This window comes from Oncorhynchus mykiss, chromosome 27 (assembly GCF_013265735.2).
Source record: "Oncorhynchus mykiss isolate Arlee chromosome 27, USDA_OmykA_1.1, whole genome shotgun sequence".
In the NCBI taxonomy this organism is placed as follows: domain Eukaryota; kingdom Metazoa; phylum Chordata; class Actinopteri; order Salmoniformes; family Salmonidae; genus Oncorhynchus; species Oncorhynchus mykiss.
Genome location: NC_048591.1, coordinates 47,958,993 through 47,986,238, shown reverse-complemented (window position 1 = coordinate 47,986,238; position 27,246 = coordinate 47,958,993). Strand labels below are relative to the sequence as shown.

Here is a 27,246-nt window from a genome sequence, read left to right as displayed (position 1 = left end):
ATCTGAGTTGATAGGACTTTAGATGAGGGGAGATCTGAGGTGATAGGACTCTAGAGGAGGGGATGTCTGAGGTGATAGGACTCTAGAGGAGGGGAGATCTGAGGTGATAGGACTTTAGAGGAGGGGAGATCTGAGGTGATAGAACTCTAGAGGAGGGGAGATATGAGGTGATAGAACTCTAGAGGAGGGGATGTCTGAGGTGATAGGACTTTAGAGGAGGGGAGATCTGAGGTGATAGAACTCTAGAGGAGGGGAGATATGAGGTGTTAGAACTCTAGAGGAGGGGATGTCTGAGGTGATAGGACTCTAGAGGAGGGGAGATATGAGGTGATATGACTCTAGAGGAGGGGAGATCTGAGGTGATAGGACTTTAGAGGAGGGGAGATCTGAGGTGATAGAACTCTAGAGGAGGGGATGTCTGAGGTGATAGGACTCTAGAGGAGGGGAGATATGAGGTGATATAACTCTAGAGGAGGGGAGATCTGAGGTGATAGAACTCTAGAGGAGGGGAGATCTGAGGTGATAGGACTCTAGAGGAGGGGAGATATGAGGTGATAGGACTCTAGAGGAGGGGAGATATGAGGTGATAGGACTCTAGAGGAGGGGAGATCTGAGGTGATAGAACTCTAGAGGAGGGGATGTCTGAGGTGATAGAACTCTAGAGGAGGGGATGTCTGAGGTGATAGGACTCTAGAGGAACGGGAGATCTGAGGTGATAGGACTCTAGAGGAGGGGAGATATGAGGTGATAGAACTCTAGAGGAGGGGAGATCTGAGGTGATGTGTACTTTTGGCCTTCATGTGAGTCTTTCTGTACAGATGTTCATTTTTACATTATTATTTTAGGGGGAAAAAATCCTTACAATTAACTTTGGTTAGTGGAGATGGAGGAGACTGAAACGAAAACATATTCCTAAAGTACTTTACTTCCTGTTACAAAATATAGTTTGGTGAATCATGGGTGACTCCATTATTTGTAACACGTTTTAGTAAATTATTTTCGATAGCATTTCTATGTTGAAGATTAAAAATTTAATTTGGTGCATTTTTACCCCATAATCCCTCCAGATCGCTTTATTTTTATAAAATATTACACTGGATCTTTCTGGAATAAGTTCCTCCATTTCATTGAGTTTTTACCTCTAACTTCTTGTGATCCTCCTCTATGCTACAGTATTTATTGTTATCTAACTGTTCTGTTAGTCCTTCAATGTCCTTTGTTAATATGGACTCTATTGACCGAAATGTCTTTAGTTTTATAGATGAGTACTGAATTGCTTGGCCTCTAAAGGCACATTTAAAAGTGTCCCGTACAATAAGGGGATCTGCTGTACCGATGTTATGTCGGGAAAAAAAGTCCGTTATAAATTCTTCTGTCCAGGTTAAAAACAAGTTATAATCCAATGTGTGTAGAGGAGGTAGGCAGCCTAGTGGTATTAAACCTCCTCCATGTATATCTCACTAGGTCAGGATATTAAACCTCCTCCATGTATATCTCACTAGGTCAGGATATTAAACCTCCTCCATGTATATCTCACTAGGTCAGGATATTAAACCTCCTCCATGTATATCTCACTAGGTCAGGATATTAAACCTCCTCCTCCTCCTCCACCTCCTCCTCCTCCTCACTAGGTCAGGATATTAAACCTCCTCCATGTATATCTCACTAGGTCAGGATATTAAACCTCCTCCATGTATATCTCACTAGGTCAGGATATTAAACCTCCATGTATATCTCACTAGGTCAGGATATTAAACCTCCTCCTCCTCCTCCACCTCCTCCTCCTCCTCACTAGGTCAGGATATTAAACCTCCTCCATGTATATCTCACTAGGTCAGGGTATTAAACCTCCTCCATGTATATCTCACTAGGTCAGGGTATTAAACCTCCTCCATGTATATCTCACTAGGTCAGGATATTAAACCTCCTCCATGTATATCTCCTAACTGACCTAAGAAAGGGAATTTTTTCAAGGTTTAAATGTCAGGAATTGTGAAAAACTGAGTTTAAATGTATTTGGCTCAGGTGTATGTAAACTTCCGACTGATATTTGCATTGCTACTAAGTAAACCTCAAATTTTTCCCCACTATTCCACCTGCTAAAACCCTTCCTCATCCCGAGTTGGGTTGTCATCCCCAGTGCCCGGCAGACCACCCCTGTCCCTCTGGATCCCAGGACCCCCGGGACGTCAACTTGACCGGGACGTCAACTTGGAACCACGAACAGAAGAAGATCAACCGCCAAAGGCATTTCCAGCGCCCTCACCTCAAACCTCGCATTATATATATAAAAATGTTTCTATATTAAAAATCCTCCTTATCTTAATGTCCATAATTAACAAATAATATTCGTAATAATGTAGGCAGATCATGAAAAGGAGTGGTACCTCTAACCAGGAGTGGTACCTCTAACCAGGAGTGGTATCTCTAACCGGGAGTGGTATCTCTAACCGGGAGTGTTATCTCTAACCGGGAGTGTTATCTCTAACCAGGAGTGTTATCTCTAACCAGGAGGGTTATCTCTAACCAGGAGTGTTATCTCTAACCAGGAGTGGTACCTCTAACCAGGAGTGGTATCTCTAACCAGGAAGGTTACCTCTAACCAGGAGTGTTACCTCTAACCAGGAGTGGTATCTCTAACCAGGAGTGTTATCTCTAACCAGGAGTGTTATCTCTAACCAGGAGTGTTATCTCTAACCAGGAGGGTTATCTCTAACCAGGAGTGTTATCTCTAACCAGGAGTGGTACCTCTAACCAGGAGTGGTATCTCTAACCAGGAAGGTTACCTCTAACCAGGAGTGTTACCTCTAACCAGGAGTGGTATCTCTAACCAGGAGTGTTATCTCTAACCAGGAGGGTTATCTCTAACCAGGAGTGTTATCTCTAACCAGGAGTGTTATCTCTAACCAGGAGTGTTATCTCTAACCAGGAGGGTTATCTCTAACCAGGAGTGTTATCTCTAACCAGGAGTGTTACCTCTAACCAGGAGTGTTATCTCTAACCAGGAGTGTTATCTCTAACCAGGAGTGTTATCTCTAACCAGGAGGGTTATCTCTAACCAGGAGTGTTATCTCTAACCAGGATTGCCATTACAAAAATTACATTTTTAGCAAGCAAATAATATTTTAGCAAACAATTATTGTGATTCATTCAATATTGTCCCTTACATCTTCACACACACACACACACACACACACACACACACACACACACACACATACACACACACACACACACACACACACACACACACACAGCCTCTTTCCCCCACAAAAAGAAGTCAGATTGATCGAAAAATAGACAACATTTCTAAGGGAGATTTCTCTTTTGTAGTCTGTAACCTACGGATCATTTGATTGGGACCACACTGAATAGCCCGCAGGCACACTTGATATTGCGCCCAGCGGAGAATCAGAGATGAGGGGCGGAATCAGAATCAGAAACACATGTATTGCCGAATAAGCAAACGACTCCAAAACACTGAGAAATATTGACATTACATTCAATACAAATTACATGACCCTCCCCTGGACTAGATAAACAACATACTAAACCCTCCCCTTAAATTAAACGTAAAAAGCACCCCCCCCCCCCCCCCCCCCCCCCCCCTCCAGGTAACCTTTCTATACGTTCTGATCCTTCCCTTGTAAGATGCGCCGTCTCTCAGCGGATTTAGCTAGCGATTAGCATTATTGAGCTAACACAATTCTGTTTTTGCAGTTCCACAAAATGAATAGCACAGCATAGAAAACAACGTGGAAAAGCTGCGTCGTTGACTGCATGCTGTTGTTTTGGTTAACGTATGCAGAGGGAACCTCGGGCACAAGGCCTGTTTGAGTGACGGACGGACGGACGGACGGACGGGGGGGGGGGGCGCTTGGTGTGTTTGGGGAAGCGGCCAAAAGAGGAGACTGAGAGAGAACTCCGCCAACCAACTCCAGCAATAAATTAAAAGTTGTTAAAGATGGCTAAGTTCAAAACCTCACAGCCTCCCGCGATATAGGATATTGCGCATGTTAATATCGCAATTTTTTTTTAAATTACGATTTGATGAAGAAACTCCTGGTTTAAACAAAAGGTTTAAATAAAAAGACTCACCTATCGCCGTGGTGATGAAGGAGACAGTCTCGGGCTCTTTCCCGTCGTTGTAGAAGGCCAGGTGCCAGATGCCAGAGTCCATGTATTGGATTAAGCCGGTGTTGTGTGTGGTGACGGGGACCAGAGAGCGCTGCAGAGCCACAGGCCCCTCTACACCCCCACTCACGACCTCACCAGACAGCAGCCTCCGCCCATCCAGCAGCTCCACAAAGTCAAACTGGAGAGAGAGAGAGAGAGAGAGAGAGAGAGAGAGAGAGAGAGAGAGAGAGAGAGAGAGAGAGAGAGACAGACAGAGAGAGAGAGAGAGAGAGAGAGAGAGAGACAGAGAGAGAGAGAGAGAGAGAGAGAGAGAGAGAGAGAGAGACAGAGAGAGACAGAGAGAGAGAGAGAGAGAGAGAGAGAGAGAGCAAGAAAGAGAGACAGAGAGAGAGAAAGAGAGAGAGAGAGAGAAAGATAGAGAGAGAGAAAAGAGAGAGAGAGAGAGAGACAGAGAGAGAGAGAAAAGAGAGAGAGAGAGAGAGAGAGAGAGGACGGATCGATAGACAAAAAGTGTTGAGGGATTTTCACACAACTGAGCCAAACCGAGCCGTACTGAGCTGGCCTGGGTGGTCCATTCACCATAGTGGCTTGGGACCCATTTTCTGCAAAAACAAAATCACAGAGACATCCCAGTTTTGTTTTGGGTCGACACGAAAGTGTGAAAAGGGGAATCAGACTAATGTGAAACTGCTGGGCTCCTTATACAGCAGCTACTTCAACAGGAGAACATTACTGCTGGCCACGCATTCATGAATAACTCATTTCACAGAGACCAAACTCACACCAAACGAGACACATATTGGAAGGCTAGGTCCTATGCCACTGACCAGGGCCCATAGTACACCATCTGGGTAAAAAGGGGTGTAATTTGGGACACAGATTTAATCATTCCACAGCTCAAACATCACAGCTTGAAATATTCCCTTTTCAAAACCACTCTAAAACCACTCTAAAGTGACTGCTTGCCCCCAAAAACATATGCAACCGATTTGTCTCAGAGCTGACTATCTAGAGTTATCTAGATAGGACTGTGATGTCCTCTCATCTGTCTAGATAGGACTGTGATGTCCTCTCATCTGTCTAGATATGACTGTGATGTCCTCTCATCTGTCTAGATAGGACTGAGATGTCCTCTCATCTGTCTAGATAGGACTGTGATGTCCTCTCATCTGTCTAGATAGGACTGTGATGTCCTCTCATCTGTCTAAATAGGACTGTGATGTCCTCTCATCTGTCTAGATAGGACTGTGATGTCCTCTCATCTGTCTAGATAGGACTGTGATGTCCTCTCATCTGTCTAGATAGGACTGTGATGTCCTCTCATCTGTCTAAATAGGACTGTGATGTCCTCTCATCTGTCTAGATAGGACTGTAACGTCCTCTCATCTGTCTAGATAGGACTGTGATGTCCTCTCATCTGTCTAGATAGGACTGTGATGTCCTCTCATCTGTCTAGATAGGACTGAGATGTCCTCTCATCTGTCTAGATAGGACTGTGATGTCCTCTCATCTGTCTAGATAGGACTGTGATGTCCTCTCGTCTGTCTAGATAGGACTGTGATGTCCTCTCATCTGTCTAGATAGGACTGTGATGTCCTCTCATCTGTCTAGATAGGACTGAGATGTCCTCTCATCTATCTAGATAGGACTGTGATGTCCTCTCATCTGTCTAGATAGGGCTGTGATGTCCTCTCATCTGTCTAGATAGGACTGAGATGTCCTCTCATCTGTCTAGATAGGACTGTGATGTCCAGCTCACTCTCTCTCTCTCTCATTCTCAGTGTTTTTTTCATTATGTCTCTCTCTCTCTCTCTCTCTCTCTCACTGTCTTCCTCTCTCTTTCTGCATCTCTCTCCATCTCCTCTCTCTCTCTCCTCAATTCAATTCAGTTCAATTCAAGGGCTTTATTGGCATGGGAAACGTGTTAACATTGCCAAAGCAAGTGAGGTAGATAATATATAAAGTGAATATATAAAGTGAAATAAACAATCAAAATTAACAGTAAACATTACACATACAGACGTTTCAAAACAATAAAGACATTACAAATGTCATATTATATATATGCAGTGTTTTAACAATGTACAAATGGTTAAAGGACACAAGATAAAATAAATAAGCATAAATATGGGTTGTATTTACAATGGTGTGTGTTCTTTACTGGTTGCCCTTTTCTCGTGGCAACAGGTCACAAATCTTGCTGCTGTGATGGCACACTGTGGAATTTCACCCAGTAGATATGGGAGTTTATCAAAATTGGATTTGTTTTCGAATTCTTTGTGGATCTGTGTAATCTGAGGGAAATATGTCTCTCTAATATGGTCATACATTGGGCAGGAGGTTAGGAAGTGCAGCTCAGTTTCCACCTTTGGGCAGTGAGCACATAGCCTGTCTTCTCTTGAGAGCCATGTCTGCCTACGGCGGCCTTTCTCAATAGCAAGGCAATCCTCACTGAGTCTGTACATAGTCAAAGCTTTCCTTAATTTTGGGTCAGTCACAGTGGTCAGGTATTCTGCCACTGTGTTCTCTCTGTTTAGGGCCAAATAGCATTCTAGTTTGCTCTGTTTTTTTGTTAATTCTTTCCAATGTGTCATGTAATTATCTTTTTGTTTTCTCATGATTTGATTGGGTCTAATTGTGTTGCTATCCTGGGGGTCTGTGGGGTGTGTTTGTGTTTGTGAACAGAGCCCCAGGACCAGCTTGCTTAGGGGACTCTTCTCCAGGTTCATCTCTCTGTAGGTGATGGCTTTGTTATGGAAGGTTTGGGAATCGCTTCCTTTTAGGTGGTTGTAGAATTTAACGTCTCTTTTCTGGATTTTGATAATTAGTGGGTATCGGCCTAATTCTGCTCTGCATGCATTATTTGGTGTTCTACGTTGTACACGGAGGATATTTTTGCAGAATTCTGCGTGCAGAGTCTCAACTTGGTGTTTGTCCCATTTTGTGAAGTCTTGGTTGGTGAGCGGACCCCAGACCTCACAACCATAAAGGGCAATGGGCTCTATGACTGATTCAAGTATTTTTAGCCAGATCCTAATTGGTATGTTGAAATTTATGTTCCTTTTGATAGCATAGATTGCCCTTCTTGCCTTGTCTCTCAGATCGTTCACAGCTTTGTGGAAGTTACCTGTGGCGCTGATGTTTAGGCCAAGGTATGTATAGTTTTTTGTGTGTTCTAGGGCAACAGTGTCTAGATGGAATTTGTATTTGTGGTCCTGGTGACTGGACCTTTTTTGGAACACCATTATTTTGGTCTTACTGAGATTTACTGTCAGGGTCCAGGTCTGACAGAATCTGTACAGAAGATCTAGGTGTTGCTGTAGGCCCTCCTTGGTTGGGGACAGATCTAGGTGCTGCTGTAGGCCCTCCTTGGTTGGGGACAGAAGCACCAGATCATCAGCAAACAGTAGACAAAACATTTGACTTCAGATTCTAGTTGGGTGAGGCCGGGTGCTGCAGACTTTTCTAGTGCCCTCGCCAATTCGTTAATATATATGTTGAAGAGGGTGGGGCTTAAGCTGCATCCCTGTCTCACCCCACAACCCTGTGTGAAGAAATGTGTGTGTTTTTTGCCAATTTTAACCGCACACTTGTTGTTTGTGTACATGGATTTTATAATGTCGTATGTTTTACCCCCAACACCACTTTCCATCAGTTTGTATAGCAGACCCTCATGCCAAATTGAGTCGAAGGCTTTTTTGAAATCAACAAAGCATGAGAAGACATTGCCTTTGTTTTGCTTTGTTTGGTTGTCCATTAGGGTGTGCAGGGTGAATACATGGTCTGTTGTACGGTAATTTGGTAAAGAGCCAATTTGACATTTGCTCAGTACATTGTTTTCATTGAGGAAATGTACGAGTCTGCTGTTAACGATAATGCAGAGGATTTTCCCAAGGTTACTGTTGACAGGTTACATACTCTCTATCTATCTCTCCCTCTCCGCTCGCTCTCTTTCTCATGCTCTCATTCTCCCTCTCCTTCTCTGAATCTCTCTCCGTCTCTCTCTACAACTTCCACTCTCACTCTCTCTCTCTCTCTCTCTCCCTCTCTCCCTCTCTCTCTCCCTCTCTCTCTCTCCCTCTCTCTCTCTCCCTCTCTCTCTCTCCCTCTCCGCTCGCTCTCTTTCTCATGCTCTCATTCTCCCTCTCCTTCTCTGAATCTCTCTCCGTCTCTCTCTACAACTTCCACTCTCTCACTCTCTCCCTCAATCTCTCCATCTGCCTCACTCCGTAATCAGTCACAGCAGAATAACTATTTATTTATGTAAATATAGGACGGTCACACCTACCCAGTAAAGGTTGATATACACCTGATATGTCTTTGTAGATCAGAGTGGAAGCGTGTGTCCTTATGTAGTGCACTACTTTCTACCACGGCCGATAGGGCTCAGATCAAAACTAGTGCACTATGTAGTGGATAGGTGAATTTTAGGACATAGCACACATGTTTTTCATGCTGTGGGTCTCTTGGTCTTTAACTCTGGTGCTGTATAGGTGATGTCTCAAAGAAACGGCCAAGAGGGAATCAACCATAAATCCTTCTGTAACACAATAATAATGTCGACATAGATATTTATAAAGATATGTATGCATTCACTGACTGTTCAACAGCAGTCTGATACACAGCTAATGGATGAGAACAGAAAATAAACCAAGACTTTAGGAGACATGTTTGAACAAATAATAATGAACAGAGGAAATTGTTTAGGGTTAGTGAGTTACATCACAATTAGTAGCAGTGAGTCACATCACAATCAGTAGCAGTGAGTTACATCCCAATCAGTAGCAGTGAGTCACATCTCAATCAGAAGCAGTGAGTTACATCACAATCAGTAGCAGTGAGTCACATCCCAATCAGTAGCAGTGAGTTACATCACAATCAGTAGCAGTGAGTCACATCACAATCAGTAGCAGTGAGTTACATCACAATCAGTAGCAGTGAGTCACATCCCAATCAGTAGCAGTGAGTCACATCACAATCAGTAGCAGTGAGTCACATCCCAATCAGTAGCAGTGAGTCACATCCCAATCAGTAGCAGTGAGTCACATCACAATCAGTAGCAGTGAGTCACATCCCAATCAGTAGCAGTGAGTCACATCCCAATTAGTAGCAGTGAGTCACATCTCAATCAGTAGCAGTGAGTCACATCCCAATCAGTAGCAGTGAGTTACATCCCAATTAGTAGCAGTGAGTTACATCCCAATCAGTAGCAGTGAGTTACATCACAATCAGTAGCAGTGAGTCACATCTCAATCAGTAGCAGTGAGTCACATCCCAATCAGTAGCAGTGAGTTACATCCCAATTAGTAGCAGTGAGTTACATCCCAATCAGTAGCAGTGAGTCACATCCCAATTAGTAGCAGTGAGTCACATCTCAATCAGTAGCAGTGAGTTACATCTCAATCAGTAGCAGTGAGTTACATCCCAATTAGTAGCAGTGAGTTACATCCCAATCAGTAGCAGTGAGTCACATCCCAATTAGTAGCAGTGAGTTACATCCCAATCAGTAGCAGTGAGTTACATCTCAATCAGTAGCAGTGAGTTACATCCCAATCAGTAGCAGTGAGTTACATCTCAATCAGTAGCAGTGAGTTACATCCCAATTAGTAGCAGTGAGTTACATCCCAATCAGTAGCAGTGAGTCACATCCCAATTAGTAGCAGTGAGTTACATCCCAATCAGTAGCAGTGAGTTACATCCCAATCAGTAGCAGTGAGTTACATCCCAATCAGTAGCAGTGAGTCACATCACAATCAGTAGCAGTGAGTTACATCCCAATTAGTAGCAGAAGCAGTGAGTTGAGAAGTAAATCATTAAGACATAGACAGTGTGAGATTAAAAAGAAGGTGAATGTCTGTCTGTCTGCCTGTCTGGTTCGTCCGTCAGTACCCACCTGTGTATGAGAGGGTGGCAGGCCTCTCCTGCCGTAGATCCCCACCAGGGCATCTTTGCCTAAAGACACGTTGAACTTGAGGTACATGGAGTGGTCTACGAAGACCTGAGACCTCCAGAAGACTCCCGGGGGTATCTGCTGGGCAACCTTACGACCCACGTCAATCTCCCCCATGTCTATGAAGCTGTCATCTGGGAACAGGCTGTCCACTTTACCTGCATCACAGTAAAGTGGACAGAACAGTGAATAAGTCAATGAACAAAGCCCCCCCCCCCCCCCCTCAGGTTATGATGACTAAAGGCAGCTCACTATATGGCCCTTATAAGGACTAAATGCATCTACACTGTATGGCCCTTATGAGGACTAAAGGCATCTACACTATATGGCCCTTATGAGGACTAAAGGCATCTACACTAGTTGAGCTAGTTGAGCTAGATGAGTTAGATGAGCTAGTTGAGTTAGATGAGCTAATTGAGTTAGATGAGCTAGTTGAGCTAGTTGAGTTAGATGAGCAAGTTGAGTTAGATTAACTAGTTGAGCTAGTTGAGTTAGATGAGCTAGTTGAGTTAGATGAGCTAGTTGAGTTAGATGAGCTAGTTGAGTTAGATGAGCTAGTTGTGTTAGTTGAGCTAGTTGAGCTAGTTGAGCTAGATGAGCTAGTTGAGCTAGATGAGTTAGTTGAGCTAGTTAAATTAGACAAGCTAGTTGAGTTAGATGAGCTAGTTGTGTTAGATGAGCTAGTTGAGCTAGATGAGCTAGTTGAGTTAGATGAGCTAGTTGCGTTAGATGAGCTAGTTGAGCTAGTTGAGCTAGATGAGCTAGTTGAGCTAGTTGAGTTAGATTAACTAGTTGAGCTAGTTGAGCTAGATGAGTTAGATGAGCTAGTTGAGCTAGTTGAGTGAGATGAGCTAGTTGAGCTAGTTGGGCTAGATGAGCTAGTTGAGCTAGATGAGCTAGTTGAGCTAGTTGAGTTAGATTAGTTAGTTGAGCTAGCTTGCTGTGTATTGTTCCAGTGCAAATACACAATTGAAAGTGAGGAGAGACGAGTATCACCTCGGCTCATAGAGAACTATAGAGGACTCTAGTGAGGAGAGACGAGTATTAACTTGGCTCATAGAGAACTATAGAGGACTCTAGTGAGGAGAGAGGAGTATCACCTTGGCTCATAGAGAACTATAGAGGACTCTAGTGAGGAGAGACGAGTATCACCTCGGCTCATAGAGAACTATAGAGGACTTTAGTGAGGAGAGACGAATATCACCTCGGCTCATAGAGAACTATAGAGGACTCTAGTGAGGAGAGACGAGTATCACCTCGGCTCATAGAGAACTATAGAGGACTCTAGTGAGGAGAGACAAGTATCACCTCGGCTCATAGAGAACTATAGAGGACTAGTGAGGAGAGACGAGTATCACCTTGGCTCATAGAGAACTATAGAGGACTCTGTGTTTTAGCGATGAGGACTTTCTCCATTTTGAAGTAGTCAACATAATTCCATCCAGCTCAACCTTCCATAACTACAGGGGGCAGTAAATCACCAACATTGTATTTAAACCTGTTCAGACAACACCCTGCAGGGGGCAGTATGCACACTTTCAGTTTGTTTATCAACTCACAGAAGTAGTAGAAGAAGAGCATGGAGTACATCAAAATGGAGATGGCCTGAATGGCGCTGCACGTATGATCACAGACGCCGTAATGGGACAGATGTAATTGTGATCTCTACACATCTCTATGGTTTTATCTTGACACCGCCGCACTGTAAGGCACAATTATAAAACCATAACTATTGATTTACCTTCAACTGTGGCTGCCACTCATGGCCTAAAGTAGCACAGTGTGTGTTTGTATGTGTGTGTGTGTGTGTGTGTGTGTGTGTGTGTGTGTGTGTGTGTGTGTGTGTGTGTGTGTGTGTGTGTGTGTGTGTGTGTGTGTGTGTGTGTGTGTGTGTGTGTGTGTGTTTGTGTGCCTGCTTGTTGTTACATGGAAGCTCTGGGAATTATTTACACGGATCAATTTTGACTGCTGTCTATAGACTATACTGGAGAGGAGAGGGGTTGAGGAGAGAAGAGCAGTGGAGGAGAGTGGAGGAGAGGAGGAGAGTGGAGGAGAGGAGGAGAGTGGAGGAGAGGAGAGGAGTGGAGGAGAGTGGAGGAGAGGAGTGGAAGAGAGGAGGAGAGGAGTGGAGGAGAGGAGGAGAGTGGATGAGAGGAGAGGAGGAGAGGAGGAGAGGAGTGGAGGGAGGAGTGGAGGAGAGGAGTGGAGGAGAGTGGAGGAGAGGAGTAGAGGAGAGGAGGAGAGTGGGTGAGAGGAGGAGAGGAGTGGAGGAGTGGAGGAGAGGAGTGGAGTGGAGGAGGAGAGGAGTGGAGTGGAGGAGTGGAGGAGAGGAGGAGAGGAGTGGAGGAGAGGAGGAGAGGAGGAGAGGAGTGGAGGAGTGGAGGAGAAGAGGAGTGTAAACTGTCCTAAAGTCGCCGTAGCTGAGATAGTTGGTTGTTGGTACCATGGGGTTAGTACATGCTTTCTTCTTGTGCCAGGGAACGGAAGGGACGACAAACCAGGCCAAACTAGACTAAGACGGAAGAGAGGAGATGAAAGGAGTGAATCCGTTCTGAAGGGGACAGAGAGAGGGAGCTAATCCCCTACAGCAGCCCCTGGATCTGTCGTCCCTGAAGACAAACACTCTCCTCTCCTCTCCTCTCCACTCCACTCCACTCCTCCTCTCTTCCTCTCCTCTCCTCTCCCCTCTCCTCTCCTCCTCTCCTCCTCCACTCCACTCCTCCTCTCCTCCTCTCCTCTCCTCTCCTCTCCTCTCCTCTCCTCTCCTCTCCTCTCCTCTCCTCTCCTCCTCCACTCCACTCCTCCTCTCCTCTCCCCTCTCCTCTCCAGTCCTCCTCTCCTCCTCTCCTCCACTCCTCGTCTTCTCCTCTCCTCTCCCTCCCTCCCTTCTCCTCTCCTCTCCTCTCCTCTCCTCCCCTTCTTCTCCTCTCCTCTCCTCCTCTCCCTCCCCACTTACAGTGTCTTCCATTGGATTACATTGAACGTCCTTCTGTCTGTCTACATACCACAGGGACAGCTGGGACAATGTGGACTTGGTTGTTTTCCCGAAATGCCACTTAGCAACTTGGAAGTTTTGGAAAACTTTGCAAAGAAAAGCATTGACATTCTTTATGATCAATCACGGCATTTTGAAAAGGAATCAAATTGGACTCAAGTCAGATCAAACATTTAACGTGAATTTTAACTTCTAATTTCAACTTCAACTTTCAAAATGTCTTATTTTTCCTTGTGTACAGTGACAGGATTGTGTCGAGGCACAGATCTGGGGAAGGGTACCAAAACATTTCTTCAGCAGTGACAGGATTGTGTCAAGGTACAGATCTGGGGAAGGGTACCAAAACATTTCTTCAGCATTGAAGGTCCCCAAGAACACAGTGGCCTCCATTAATCTTAAATGGAAGAAGTCTGGAACCACCGAGACTCTTCCTAGAGCTGGCTGCCCGGACAAACTGAGCAATCGAGGGAGAAGGGCCTTGGTCAGGGAGGTGACCAAGAACCTGATGGTCACTCTGACAGAGCTCCAGAGTTCCTCTGTGGAGATGGGACAACCTTCCAGAAGGACAACCATCTCTGCAGCACTCCACCAATCAGGCCTTTATAGTAGAGTGGCCAGACGGAAGACACTCCTCGGTAAAAGACACATAACAGTCTGCTTTGAGTTAAAGGACTCTGACCATTAGAAACAAGATTCTCTGGTCTGATGAAACCAAGGTTGAACTCTTTGGCCTGAATGCCAAGCATCACGTCTGGAGGAAACCTGGCACCATCCCTACGGTGAAGCATGGTGGTGGCAGCATCATGCTGTGGGGATGTTTTTCAGCGGCATGGACTGGGAGACTAGTCAGGATTGAGGGAAAGATGAACAGAGAAAAGTACAGAGAGATCCTTGATGAAAACCTACTCCAGAACGTTCAGGAACTCAGACTGGGGCGAAGGTTCAACATCCAACAGGACAACGACCCTAAGCACACAGCCAAGGCAAACATAGGAGTGCCTTTGGGACAAGTCTCTGAATGTCCTTGAGTGGCCCAGCCAGAGCCCTGACTTGAACCCGGTCGAATATCTCTGGAGAGATCTGAAAATAGCTGTGCAGCAATACTCCCCATCAACCTGACAGAGCCTGAGAGGATCTGCAGAGAAGAATGGGAGAAACTCCCCAAATTCAGGTTTGCCAAGCTTGTAGCGTCATACCCAAGAAGACTCTGGGCTGTAATCGCTGCCAAAGGTGCTTCAACAAAGTACTGAGTAAAGGGTCTGAATACTCATGTAAATGTTATATTTATTTATTTTCATTGCCAAACATTTTTTTTAAAATAAGTTTTTGCTTTGTCATTATGGGGTCTTGTGATGTCATCATGGGGTATTGTGATGTCATTATGGGGTATTGTGATGTCATTATGGGGTATTGTGATGTCATTATGGGATATTGTGATGTCATTATGGGGTATTGTGTGTAGATTGATGTGGGGAAAAACTATTTTATAAATTCTAGAATAAGGCTTTAACATAACAAAATGTGGAAAAAAGTCAAGGGGTCTGAATACTTTCCTTAGGCACTGAATACCCATGTGTGTCACGCCCTGACCATAGTTTACTTTGTATTTTCTATGTTTTGATTGGTCAGGGTGTGATCTGAGTGGGCATTCTATGTTTCATGTCTTGTTTGTCTATTTCTATGTTCAGCCTGATATGGTTCTCAGTCAGAGGCAGGTGTTCATCATTGTCTCTGATTGGGAACCATATTTAGGTAGCCTGGGGTTCACTGTGTGTTTGTGGGTGATTGTTCCTGTCTATGTGTTTTCACCAGATAGGCTGTTTAGGTTTTCGTTACGTTTATTCACGTTCTTTATTTTGTAGTGTTTGTATTGATTCGTGTTTTACGTTTGTTCATTAAAACATGGATCGCAATCTACACGCTGCATTTTGGTCCGACTCTCCTTCTCATAAAGAAAACCGTTACAGAATCACCCACCACCAACGGACCAAGCAGCGTGTCAACAGGCAGCAACAGCAGCGTAAAGAGGAATGGACATGGGAGGACGTTTTAGATGGCAAGGGCTGTTACACTTGGGAGGAGATACTGGCTGGAAGAGATCGCCTCCCATGGGAACAGGTGGAGGCACTTAGGAGAGCAGAGGCAGCCGGAGAGAGGAGCCGGCGATATGAGGGAACACGGCTGGCAAGGAAGCCCGAGAGGCAGCCCCAAAAATTTCTTGGGGGGGGGCTAACAGGGAGTATGGCTACGCCAGGTAGGAGACCTGGGCAGACTCCCTGTGCTTACCGGGGGGCTAGAGAGACCGGACAGGCACCGTGTTATGCAGTGGTGCGCACGGTGTCTCCAGTGCGGGTGCATAGCCCGGTGCGGTATATTCCAGCTCCGCGTGTCTGCCGGGCTAGATTGAGCGTCGAGCCTAATGCCATGAAGCCGGCTCTACGCAGCTGGTCCCCAGTGCGTCTCCTTGGGCCGGTTTACATGGCACCAGCCTTGCGCTCGGTTTCTCCGGTTCGCCTGCATAGTCCAGTGCGGGCTATTCCACCTCGCCGCACTGGCAGGGCGACCGTGAGCATTCAACCAGGTAAGGTTGGGCAGGCTCGGTGCTCAAGAGCTCCAGTGCGCCTGCACGGTCCGGTTTTTCCAGTACCACCTCCACACCCCAGCCCTCCGGTAGCAGCTCCCCGCACCAGGCTTCCTGTGCGTGTCCTCGGCCCAGTACCACCAGTGCCAGCACCACGCATCAGGCCTACAGTGCGCCTCGCCTGTCCAGCGCTGCCAGAGCCTCCCTTCTCTTCAGCGCTGTCGGAGTCTCCTGCCTGTTTAGCGCTGTTAGAGCCTGCCTTCTCTACAGCGCTGCCGGAGTCTCCCGCCTGTTTAGAGCTGCCAGTTAGCATAGAGCTGCCAGTTAGCATAGAGCTGCCAGTTAGCATAGAGCTGCCAGTTAGCATAGAGCTGCCAGTTAGCTTAGAGCTGCCAGTTAGCAAGGAGCTGCCAGTCTGCAAGGAGCTGCCAGTCTGCATAGAGCTGCCAGTCTGCATGGAGCTGCCAGTCTGCAAGGAGCCGCCAGAGCTGCCAGTCTGCAGGATGCCGCCAAAGCTGCCAGTCTGCAAGGAGCCGCCAGAGCTGCCAGTCTGCAAGGAGCCGCCAGAGCTGCCAGTTAGCATGGAGCAGCCAGGGCCGCCAGTCAGCATGGAGCAGCCAGGGCCGCCAGTCAGCATGGAGCAGCCAGGGCCGCCAGTCAGCATGGAGCAGCCAGTCAGCATGGAGCAGCCAGTCAGCATGGAGCAGCCAGAGCAGCCAGTCAGCATGGAGCAGCCAGAGCTGCCAGTCAGCATGGAGCAGCCAGTCAGCATGGAGCAGCCAGAGCTACCAGTCATCATGGAGCAGCCAGAGCAGTCTGCCAGCATGGAGCAGCCAGAGCTGTCAGTCAGCATGGAGCAGCCAGAGCAGCCAGTCTGTGTCGACCAGTCTCTTCCAGATCTGCCAGTCGTCCAGACTCTTCCAGATCTGCCAGTCGTCCAGACTCTTCCAGATCTGCCAGTCGACCAGACTCTTCCAGATCTGCCCGTCGTCCAGACTCTTCCAGATCTGCCAGTCGACCAGACTCTTCCAGATCTGCCAGTCGACCAGACTCTTCCAGATCTGCCAGTCGACCAGACTCTTCCAGATCTGCCAGTCGACCAGACTCTTCCAGATCTGCCAGTCGACCAGACTCTTCCAGATCTGCCAGTCGACCAGACTTTTCCAGATCTGCCAGTCGACCAGACTCTTCCAGATCTGCCAGTCGTCCAGACTCTCTCAGATCTGCCAGTCGTCCAGATTCTCCCAGATCTGCCAGTCGTCCAGATTCTCCCAGATCTGCCAGTCGTCCAGATTCTCCCAGATCTGCCAGTCGTCCAGATTCTCCCAGATCCGCCAGTCAGCCAGGATCTTCCAGAACCGCCAGCCAGCCAGGATCTGCCGGATCTAACCACCTGCCTGAGCTTCTTCTCAGTGCTGAGCTTCTTCTCAGTGCTGAGCTTCCTCTCAGGGCTGAGCTACCCATCTGTCCCGAGTTACCTCTGTCCCGAGCTGTCCCTCTGTCCCATGTTATCATTGTGGTGGGTAACCTATTTAGGGACGTTTAGGAGGGGGATTAAAACTGTCATGGAGTGGGGTCCACGTCCAGCGCCAGAGCCGCCACCGCGGACAGATGCCCACCCAGACCCTCCCCTATAGGTTCAGGTTTTGCGGCCGGAGTCCGCACCTTGGGGGGGGGGTACTGTCACGCCCTGACCATAGTTTACTTTGTATTTTCTATGTTTTGATTGGTCAGGGTGTGATCTGAGTGGGCATTCTATGTTTCATGTCTTGTTTGTCTATTTCTATGTTCAGCCTGATATGGTTCTCAGTCAGAGGCAGGTGTTCATCATTGTCTCTGATTGGGAACCATATTTAGGTAGCCTGGGGTTCACTGTGTGTTTGTGGGTGATTGTTCCTGTCTATGTGTTTTCACCAGATAGGCTGTTTAGGTTTTCGTTACGTTTATTCACGTTCTTTATTTTGTAGTGTTTGTATTGATTCGTGTTTTACGTTTGTTCATTAAAACATGGATCGCAATCTACACGCTGCATTTTGGTCCGACTCTCCTTCTCATAAAGAAAACCGTTACAATGTGTCTGTTATAACAGCTAAAAAAATGTTTTTATTTGATTTCACCTTTATTTTACAAGGTAGGCTAGGTGAGAACACCTTTATTTAACCAGGTAGGCTAGTTGAGAACACCTTTATTTAACCAGGTAGGCAAGTTGAGAACACCTTTATTTAACAAGGTAGGCAAGTTGAGAACACCTTTATTTAACCAGGTAGGCTAGTTGAGAACAAGTTCTCATTTACAATTACGACCTGGCCAAGATAAAGCAAAGCAGTTCGACACAAACAACGACACAGAGTTACACATGGAGTAAAACAAACATACAGTCAATAATACAGTATAAACAAGTCTATATACAATGTGAGCAAATGAGGTGAGATAAATGTGAGATGTACGTGTAAGTAAGCTCATCTCCTTACCGTCGTTCTTGGCCCTGCGGTCGGGCAGCTCCAGGCCAGTGTTGCCCAGGGGTGGCAGGCTGAGGTCGGTAGGTAGGGGCAGTCCGCTGGTGTTGTCCTCCGACAGCTGGGACATCTGTCCCTGCATGGGCTGTAGGTGCCAGTTCAGACCGAACAGGTGCATGGCTTCAACAGAACAGACATAGAGAATGAACCCCAACATGATATGACTAGGCAATAACTGTTGTTAAGGTACTGAGTTACAACAGGACCACACTGTCAGTCCGAGGGATGTTAAGGTACTGAGCTACAACAGGACCACACTGTCAGTCCGAGGGATGTTAAGGTACTGAGCTACAACAGGACCACACTGTCAGTCCGAGGGTTGTTAAGGTACTGAGCTACAACAGGACCACACAAAGCACTGTCAGTCTGAGGGATGTTAAGGTACTGAGTTACAACAGGACCACACTGTCAGTCTGAGGGATGTTAAGGTACTGAGTTACAACAGGACCACACTGTCAGTCTGAGGGTTGTTAGGGTACTGAGTTACAACAGGACCACACAAAGCACTGTCAGTCTGAGGGTTGTTAAGGTACTGAGTTACAACAGGACCACACTGTCAGTCCGAGGGTTGTTAAGGTACTGAGTTACAACAGGACCACACAAAGCACTGTCAGTCTGAGGGATGTTAAGGTACTGAGTTACAACAGGACCACACTGTCAGTCTGAGGGATGTTAAGGTACTGAGTTACAACAGGACCACACTGTCAGTCTGAGGGATGTTAAGGTACTGAGTTACAACAGGACCACACTGTCAGTCTGAGGGATGTTAAGGTACTGAGTTACAACAGGACCACACTGTCAGTCTGAGGGATGTTAAGGTACTGAGTTACAACAGGACCACACTGTCAGTCTGAGGGATGTTAAGGTACTGAGTTACAACAGGACCACACTGTCAGTCTGAGGGATGTTAAGGTACTGAGTTACAACAGGACCACACTGTCAGTCTGAGGGATGTTAAGGTACTGAGTTACAACAGGACCACACTGTCAGTCTGAGGGATGTTAAGGTACTGAGTTACAACAGGACCACACTGTCAGTCTGAGGGATGTTAAGGTACTGAGTTACAACAGGACCACACTGTCAGTCTGAGGGATGTTAAGGTACTGAGTTACAACAGGACCACACTGTCAGTCTGAGGGATGTTAAGGTACTGAGTTACAACAGGACCACACTGTCAGTCTGAGGGATGTTAAGGTACTGAGTTCCAACAGGACCACACTGTCAGTCTGAGGGATGTTAAGGTACTGAGTTACAACAGGACCACACAAAGCACTGTCAGTCTGAGGGATGTTAAGGTACTGAGTTACAACAGGACCACACTGTCAGTCTGAGGGATGTTAAGGTACTGAGCTACAACAGGACCACACAAAGCACTGTCAGTCTGAGGGATGTTAAGGTACTGAGTTACAACAGGACCACACTGTCAGTCTGAGGGATGTTAAGGTACTGAGTTACAACGAGACCACACAAAGCACTGTCAGTCTGAGGGTTGTTAGGGTTGCCCTAAACGTCCTGAAGTTTCCCCTTTTTTGAGTTCATCTACATGTTAAAGATATTTCTTCAGATGTGAAATTAGTTTTGGTCGGTCTAATCAAGCGATTGCCCAACATGAGATAACTAAGCATGGACCGTTGTTAATTTTGAAGGGTACTGATGTTCGTCACCTATAGGCTAGACACTGTAGTAACCCGTGGCCTTACAAAACTATACTAAAACGTGATCGCTCTGACAAAGAAGCTTGTCTTCTGAAACCCACAATGCAATTCACTTTAGAAGCTTGTCTTCTGAAACCCACAATGCAATTCACTTTAAAAGCTTGTCTTCTGAAACCCACAATGCAATTCACTTTAGAAGCTTGTCTTCTGAAACCCACAATGCAATTCACTTTAGAAGCTTGTCTTCTGAAACCCACAATGCAATTCACTTTAGAAGCTTGTCTTCTGAATCCCACAATGCAATTCACTTTAGAAGCTTGTCTTCTGAAACCCACAATGCAATTCACTTTAGAAGCTTGTCTTCTGAAACCCACAATGCAATTCACTTTAGACGGGAACTAAGCTGCCGTCCTGAATCTTTCTTTAATTATATCGCAACGACTGTGTGAATGTTGACTTGGTGACCTCTCTAGCTGACATCTCTCTATATGAATGACACGCCAACATAATCAGGTCAAAGGTCACAGTGTAAAACAATACAGTAGTTTAATGGTTAATGTTGCCATTCGGTCAGAAATGCTGATCAGGTAACATCTAACAGGAGAATGAAACCAGACGTCTTAAACCCTGAGGACAGATCTGTCATGGCCTAAATAACACCGTATTCCCTATCAAAAGTACTGCACTACGTAGGGTATAGGGTGTGATTTGAGACAGCCCCCCCCCCCCCCCACACACCCTGATTATGCCCAAACAGAACACAGCCTTGGTCTAGCTCTCGGCTCGTTCCCCCCAGGACCCTGCTATTCTTCTCATCACCATTACCTTACTAATTCATACAACGCTGAGGTAGAGATACAAGAGAAGAACCCAGTCAGCAGGAACAACAGAGGAGGAGGAGGAGAGGAGAGAAAAGGAACTGGTTGAATGGGGAGGGCGTGGAACGACCCAAGTCAGCAGGAAGAAGAGAAGAGAGGAGAAGAGGAGAGGAACTGGTTGAATGGGGAGGGCGTGGAACGACCCAGTCAGCAGGAAAAACTGAAGAGAGGAGGAGAAGAGGAGAGAATGGGGAGGGCGTGGAATGACCCAGTCAGCAGGAAGAACAGAATAGAGGAGAGGAGGAGATAATGGGGAGGGTATGGAACGACCCAGTCAGCAGGAAGACCAGGAGAGGAGAGGAGAGGAGAGGAGAGGAGAGGAGAGGAGAGGAGAGGAACTGGTTGGAGGGTATGGAAGGTGTGGTGCCCATTGACACACACACACACCAATTTATGACAAAACCACGCTGTTATGATGTCCGCTCAGGAAGGTCACTAACAACCTGTGGTAGTGACACGGTGTGTGTGTGTGTGTTAATTACAAACTAAAACACAATCAGTAGACAAAATAGATTAATTAAATGATCCATACATCCATTTATCCATCAATTTATAGGTCCATCCATTTATCCATCCATCCATCCATCCATTTATCCATCCATCCATCCATCCATCCATCCATCCATTTATCCATCCATCCATCCATCCATCCATCCATCCATCCATCCATTTATCCATCCATTCATTCATTCATTCATTCATTCATCCATCCATCCATTTATCCATCCATCCATCCATCCATCCATCCATCCATTTATCCATCCATCCATCCATCCATCCATTTATCCATCTATTCATTCATTCATTAATTAATTCATCCATCCATCCATCCATCCATCCATCCATTCATTCATTCATTCATTCATCAATCCATCCATCCATTTATCCATCCATTCATTCATTCATTCATTCATCCATCCATCCATCAGTGTTTTACAACCAGGGGACGTTGGCTTGACTTGCTAGCCCAGATTCTGGCATTAGCTCCAAACGAGCAGCTAAAACCCATTATGTGTCTGATTCCAGATGTAATCTGGCCTAGTTGAGCTGAATGCATTCATAAATAAACATCATCCTCTCTCATCACCGTGGTAACCTCTTCTGTTAAATACAGATCGAGAAGAGGGACCAATACCCTGGCTGATTCCTCCATCCTAGGCTGGTCCCAGATCTGTTTGGTCAATGACCATAGGAGTTGGCTAGACAGCACAAACAGATCTGGGATCAGGTTAGGTTTGTCCATTCAGGTCCTGCAGTTCTTCTTGCTTTCTTAAGTCAAAATATTTCCTTAAATCTTTACTGTAAAATATAAATTAAGTGGTGTTTTAAAAGTAACAGGACATATGGTGACATGGTTCTGTCTCTGTGAGAGAGATTCTGTCCATGGGTGACAGGTTCTGACCCTGCGTGAGAAGTTCTGACCCTGGGTGACAGGTTCTGACCCTGGGTGAGAAGTTCTGACCCTGGGTGACAGGTTCTGACCCTGGGTGAGAAGTTCTGACCCTGGGTGACGGGTTCTGACCCTGGGTGACAGGTTCTGACCCTGGGTGAGAGGTTCTGTTCCTGGGTGAGAAGTTCTGACACTGGGTGAGAGGTTCTGTTCCTGGGTTAGAGGTTATGTTCCTGGGTGAGAGGTTCTGACCCTGGGTGAGAGGTTCTGATCCTGGGTGAGAGGTTATGTTCCTGGGTGAGAGGTTATGTTCCTGGGTGAGAGGTTCTGTTCCTGGGTGAGAGGTTCTGACCCTGGGTGAGAGGTTCTGTTCCTGGGTGAGAAGTTCTAACCCTGGGTGAGAGGTTCTGTTCCTGGGTGAGAGGTTCTGTTCCTGGGTGAGAGGTTCTGTTCCTGGGTGAGAGGTTCTGTTCCTGGGTGAGAGGTGTAAAAGCTATTAGGAGCATAATGAGTGAAGCGAAGGAAGGCTGCCACATCCAGCACTCACTCAAGTGTCTAAAAGGGATTAATTAGCAATATGCTAATATTCACCATCCGTCCACATGACACTCTCTGATGAACAGACAGGCAGACAGACCAGGACACTCTCTGATGAACAGACAGGCACACCAGGACACTCTCTGATGATGAACAGACAGACATGCAGACCAGGACACTCTCTGATGATGAACAGGCAGACAGACAGACCAGGACACTCTCTGATGATGAATAGACAGGCAGACCAGGACACTCTCTGATGAACAGACAGGCAGACCAGGACACTCTCTGATGATGAACAGGCAGACAGACAGACCAGGACACTCTCTGATGATGAACAGACAGGCAGGCAGGCAGACCAGGACACTCTCTGATGAACAGGCAGGCAGACCAGGACACTCTCTGATGAACAGACAGGCAGACCAGGACACTCTCTGATGAACAGGCAGACAGACAGACCAGGACACTCTCTGATGATGAACAGGCAGACAGACCAGGACACTCTCTGATGATGAACAGACAGGCAGACAGACCAGGACACTCTCTGATGATGAACAGGCAGACAGACAGACCAGGACACTCTCTGATGATGAACAGACAGGCAGGCAGGCAGACCAGGACACTCTCTGATGAACAGGCAGACAGACCAGGACACTCTCTGGTGATGAACAGACAGGCAGACAGACCAGGACACTCTCTGATGATGAACAGACAGGCAGACCAGGACACTCTCTGAAGGATGAACAGACAGACTAGTGAGCTAGCTAGGACACACGTTCCTCAAGGCAATGCTGCTTTGTTTTTCTGTTTTGTAGCCCACTGAATTTCAGGATAGCTTGGGGAAAGTTTCACTTTTCCATATGGATATTACAGCAGCTATAATTTGAGAAGGAGCAGCATGCAGCCAGGCATGATAAAACGGTTCCTTTATCTTTGGCCATCTATTGAAGTGTAGTTGTTGGAGAGGACTACTGAGAACCAAAGGGGAGAGGCGTAAGGATACTGGACCACTAGCAGAGCACAGACAGTAGTGGGTATATCCCTCCTCGGAGTAGGTTAGAGCTCTCCTCTCTGTCTCTTGCTCTTGATATATATATATATCTCCTCTCCTTCTTCTTTCGGCTCCTTAATTGGTACGAGGCGAGTCCCATCCCAGCCTCCTGCCAAGGAGGGCACAACATGCGCCTCGGTACAAAACGGCATCCTCCCCACCTGTGTCGTCGCGCGGTAACTCCCGACATGTCAGTGGTCCTCGCTAGAACACAGGCCTCTCATTAGGACAACCTTGTTACTCCAACTAACTTCAACCTGGCGTCACTTTGAGCACGATTCGAAGAAGCTCCCCATCCCTCCCTCACCACTGAGAAACAGAACAGAGGAAGGAAAGACGCTGTAAGGCCTTGTGTCCCTATGTATCCTGGCTGAAACCTTCTCGGTGCATATCACAGATACCAGAGCTGGGCTGGATGGATGGAGACAGATGGGACAGGATATGGATGGAGACAGTTGGGACAGGATATGGATGGAGACAGTTGGAACAGGGGATGGATGGAGACAGTTGGGACAGGGGATGGATGGAGACAGATGGGACAGGATATGGACGGAGACAGTTGGGACAGGATATGGATGGAGACAGTTGGGACAGGATATGGATGGAGACAGTTGGGACAGGGGATGGATGGAGACAGTTGGGACAGGGGATGGATGGAGACAGATGGGACAGGATATGGACGGAGACAGTTGGGACAGGATATGGATGGAGACAGTTGGGACAGGGGATGGATGGAGACAGTTGGGACAGGATATGGATGGAGACAGTTGGGACAGGGGATGGATGGAGACAGATGGGACAGGATATGGATGGAGACAGTTGGGACAGGGGCTGGATAGCACCACCATCGCCTGGTGCCTGGTACCACCACCATCGCCTGGTGCCTGGTGCATGGTACCACCACCATTGCCTGGTGCCTGGCACCACCACCATCGCCTGGTGCCTGGTGCATGGTACCACCACCATCGCCTGGTACCACCACCATCACCTGGTATCTGGTAGCACCACCATCGCCTGGTGCCTGGTACCACCACCATCGCCTGGTACCACCACCATCACCTGGTATCTGGTAGCACCACCATCGCCTGGTTCCTGGTACCACCACCATCACCTGGTGCCTGATACCACCACCATCCCCTGGTGCCTGGTACCACCACCATCCCCTGGTGCCTGATACCACCACCATCGCCTGGTGCCTGGTACCACCACCATTGCCTGGTACCACCACCATCACCTGGTACCTGGTACCACCACCATCGCCTGGTGCCTGGTACCACCAACATCGCCTGGTACCACCACCATCACCTGGTACCTGGTACCACCACCATTGTCTGGTGCCTGGTACCACCACCATCACCTGGTACCACCACCATCGCCTGGTGCCACCACCACCGCCTGGTGCCTGGTACCACCACCATTGCCTGGTGCCTGGTACCACCACCATTGCCTGGTGCCTGGTACCACCACCATCGCCTGGTGCCTGGTGCCTGGTACCACCAACATCGCCTGGTTCCTGGTACCACCACCATCACCTGGTGCCTGATACCACCACCATCCCCTGGTGCCTGGTACCACCACCATCCCCTGGTGCCTGGTACCACCACCATTGCCTGGTGCCTGGTACCACCACCATCGCCTGGTACCACCACCATTGCATGGTGCCTGGTACCACCACCATCACCTGGTGCCTGGTACCACCACCATCGCCTGGTACCACCACCATCACCTGGTACCTGGTACCACCACCATTGTCTGGTGCCTGGTACCACCACCATCACCTGGTACCACCACCATCGCCTGGTGCCACCACCACCGCCTGGTGCCTGGTACCACCACCATTGCCTGGTGCCTGGTACCACCACCATTGCCTGGTGCCTGGTGCCTGGTACCACCACCATCGCCTGGTGCCTGGTACCACCACCATCACCTGGTGCCTGGTACCACCACCATCGCCTGGTACCACCACCATCGCCTGGTGCCTGGTGCCTGGTACCACCACCATCGCCTGGTGCCTGGTACCACCACCATCGCCTGATGCCTGGTACCACCACCATCGCCTGGAACCTGGTACCACCACCATTGCCTGGTGCCAACACCACCGCCTGGTGCCTGGTTCCTGGTACCACCGCCATCGCCTGGTACCACCACCATCGCCTGGTGCCTGGTGCCTGGTACCACCACCATCGCCTGGTGCCTGGTACCACCACCATCACCTGATGCCTGGTACCACCACCATCGCCTGGTACCTGGTACCACCACCATCGCCTGGTGCCTGGTGCCACCACCATCCCCTGGTGCCTGGTACCACCACCATCCCCTGGTGTCTGGAACCGCCACCATCGCCTGGTACCACCAACATCACCTGGTGTCTGGTAGCACCACCATCGCCTGGTGCCTGGTGCCTGGTGCCTGGTACCACCACCATCGCCTGGTTCCTGGTGCCTGGTACCAACCACCATCGCCTGGTGCCACCACCACCGCCTGGTGCCTGGTGCCTGGTACCACCGCCATCGCCTGGTACGACCACCATCGCCTGGTGCCTGGTGCCTGGTACCACCACCATCGCCTGGTACCTGGTACCACCGCCATTGCCTGGTGCCTGGTGCCTGGTACCACCACCATCGCCTGGTGCCTGGTACCACCACCATCGCCTGGTGCCTGGTACCACCGCCATTGCCTGGTGCCTTGTGCCTGGTACCACCACCATCGCCTGGAACCTGGTACAACCACCATTGCCTGGTGCCAACACCACCGCCTGGTGCCTGGTTCCTGGTACCACCGCCATCGCCTGGTACCACCACCATCGCCTGGTGCCTGGTGCCTGGTACCACCACCATCGCCTGGTGCCTGGTACCACCACCATCGCCTGATGCCTGGTACCACCACCATCGCCTGGTACCTGGTACCACCACCATCGCCTGGTGCCTGGTGCCACCACCATCCCCTGGTGCCTGGTACCACCACCATCGCCTGGTACCACCAACATCACCTGGTATCTGGTAGCACCACCATCGCCTGGTGCCTGGTACCAACCACCATCGCCTGGTGCCACCACCACCGCCTGGTGCCTGGTGCCTGGTACCACCGCCATCGCCTGGTACCACCACCATCGCCTGGTACCTGGTACCACCACCATCGCCTGGTACCACCACCATCACCTGGTATCTGGTAGCACCACCATCGCCTGGTGCCTGGTACCACCACCATCGCCTGGTACCACCACCATCACCTGGTATCTGGTAGCACCACCATCGCCTGGTGCCTGGTACCACCAACATCGCCTGGTTCCTGGTACCACCACCATCACCTGGTGCCTGATACCACCACCATCCCCTGGTGCCTGGTACCACCACCATCCCCTGGTGCCTGGTACCACCACCATTGCCTGGTGCCTGGTACCACCACCATCGCCTGGTACCACCACCATTGCATGGTGCCTGGTACCACCACCATCACCTGGTACCACCACCATCGCCTGGTGCCACCACCACCGCCTGGTGCCTGGTACCACCACCATTGCCTGGTGCCTGGTACCACCACCATTGCCTGGTGCCTG

General features: G+C 48.3%; 1 protein-coding gene across 2 annotated transcripts in view; it reads right to left on the bottom strand.

Annotated features, from left to right (window-relative positions):
* tenm4 (teneurin transmembrane protein 4) overlaps positions 1-27,246 on the bottom strand; it is a 678,489-nt gene that overhangs the window by 332,847 nt on the left and 318,396 nt on the right. For both annotated transcript variants that reach the window (XM_036964775.1, XM_036964776.1), the window contains 3 exons: positions 18,135-18,299; positions 10,031-10,245; positions 4,099-4,315 (listed from right to left, as the gene is read on the bottom strand). In XM_036964775.1, coding sequence (XP_036820670.1) covers positions 4,099-4,315; positions 10,031-10,245; positions 18,135-18,299 — 597 coding nt within the window. The remainder of the gene's footprint in view (positions 1-4,098; positions 4,316-10,030; positions 10,246-18,134; positions 18,300-27,246) is intronic.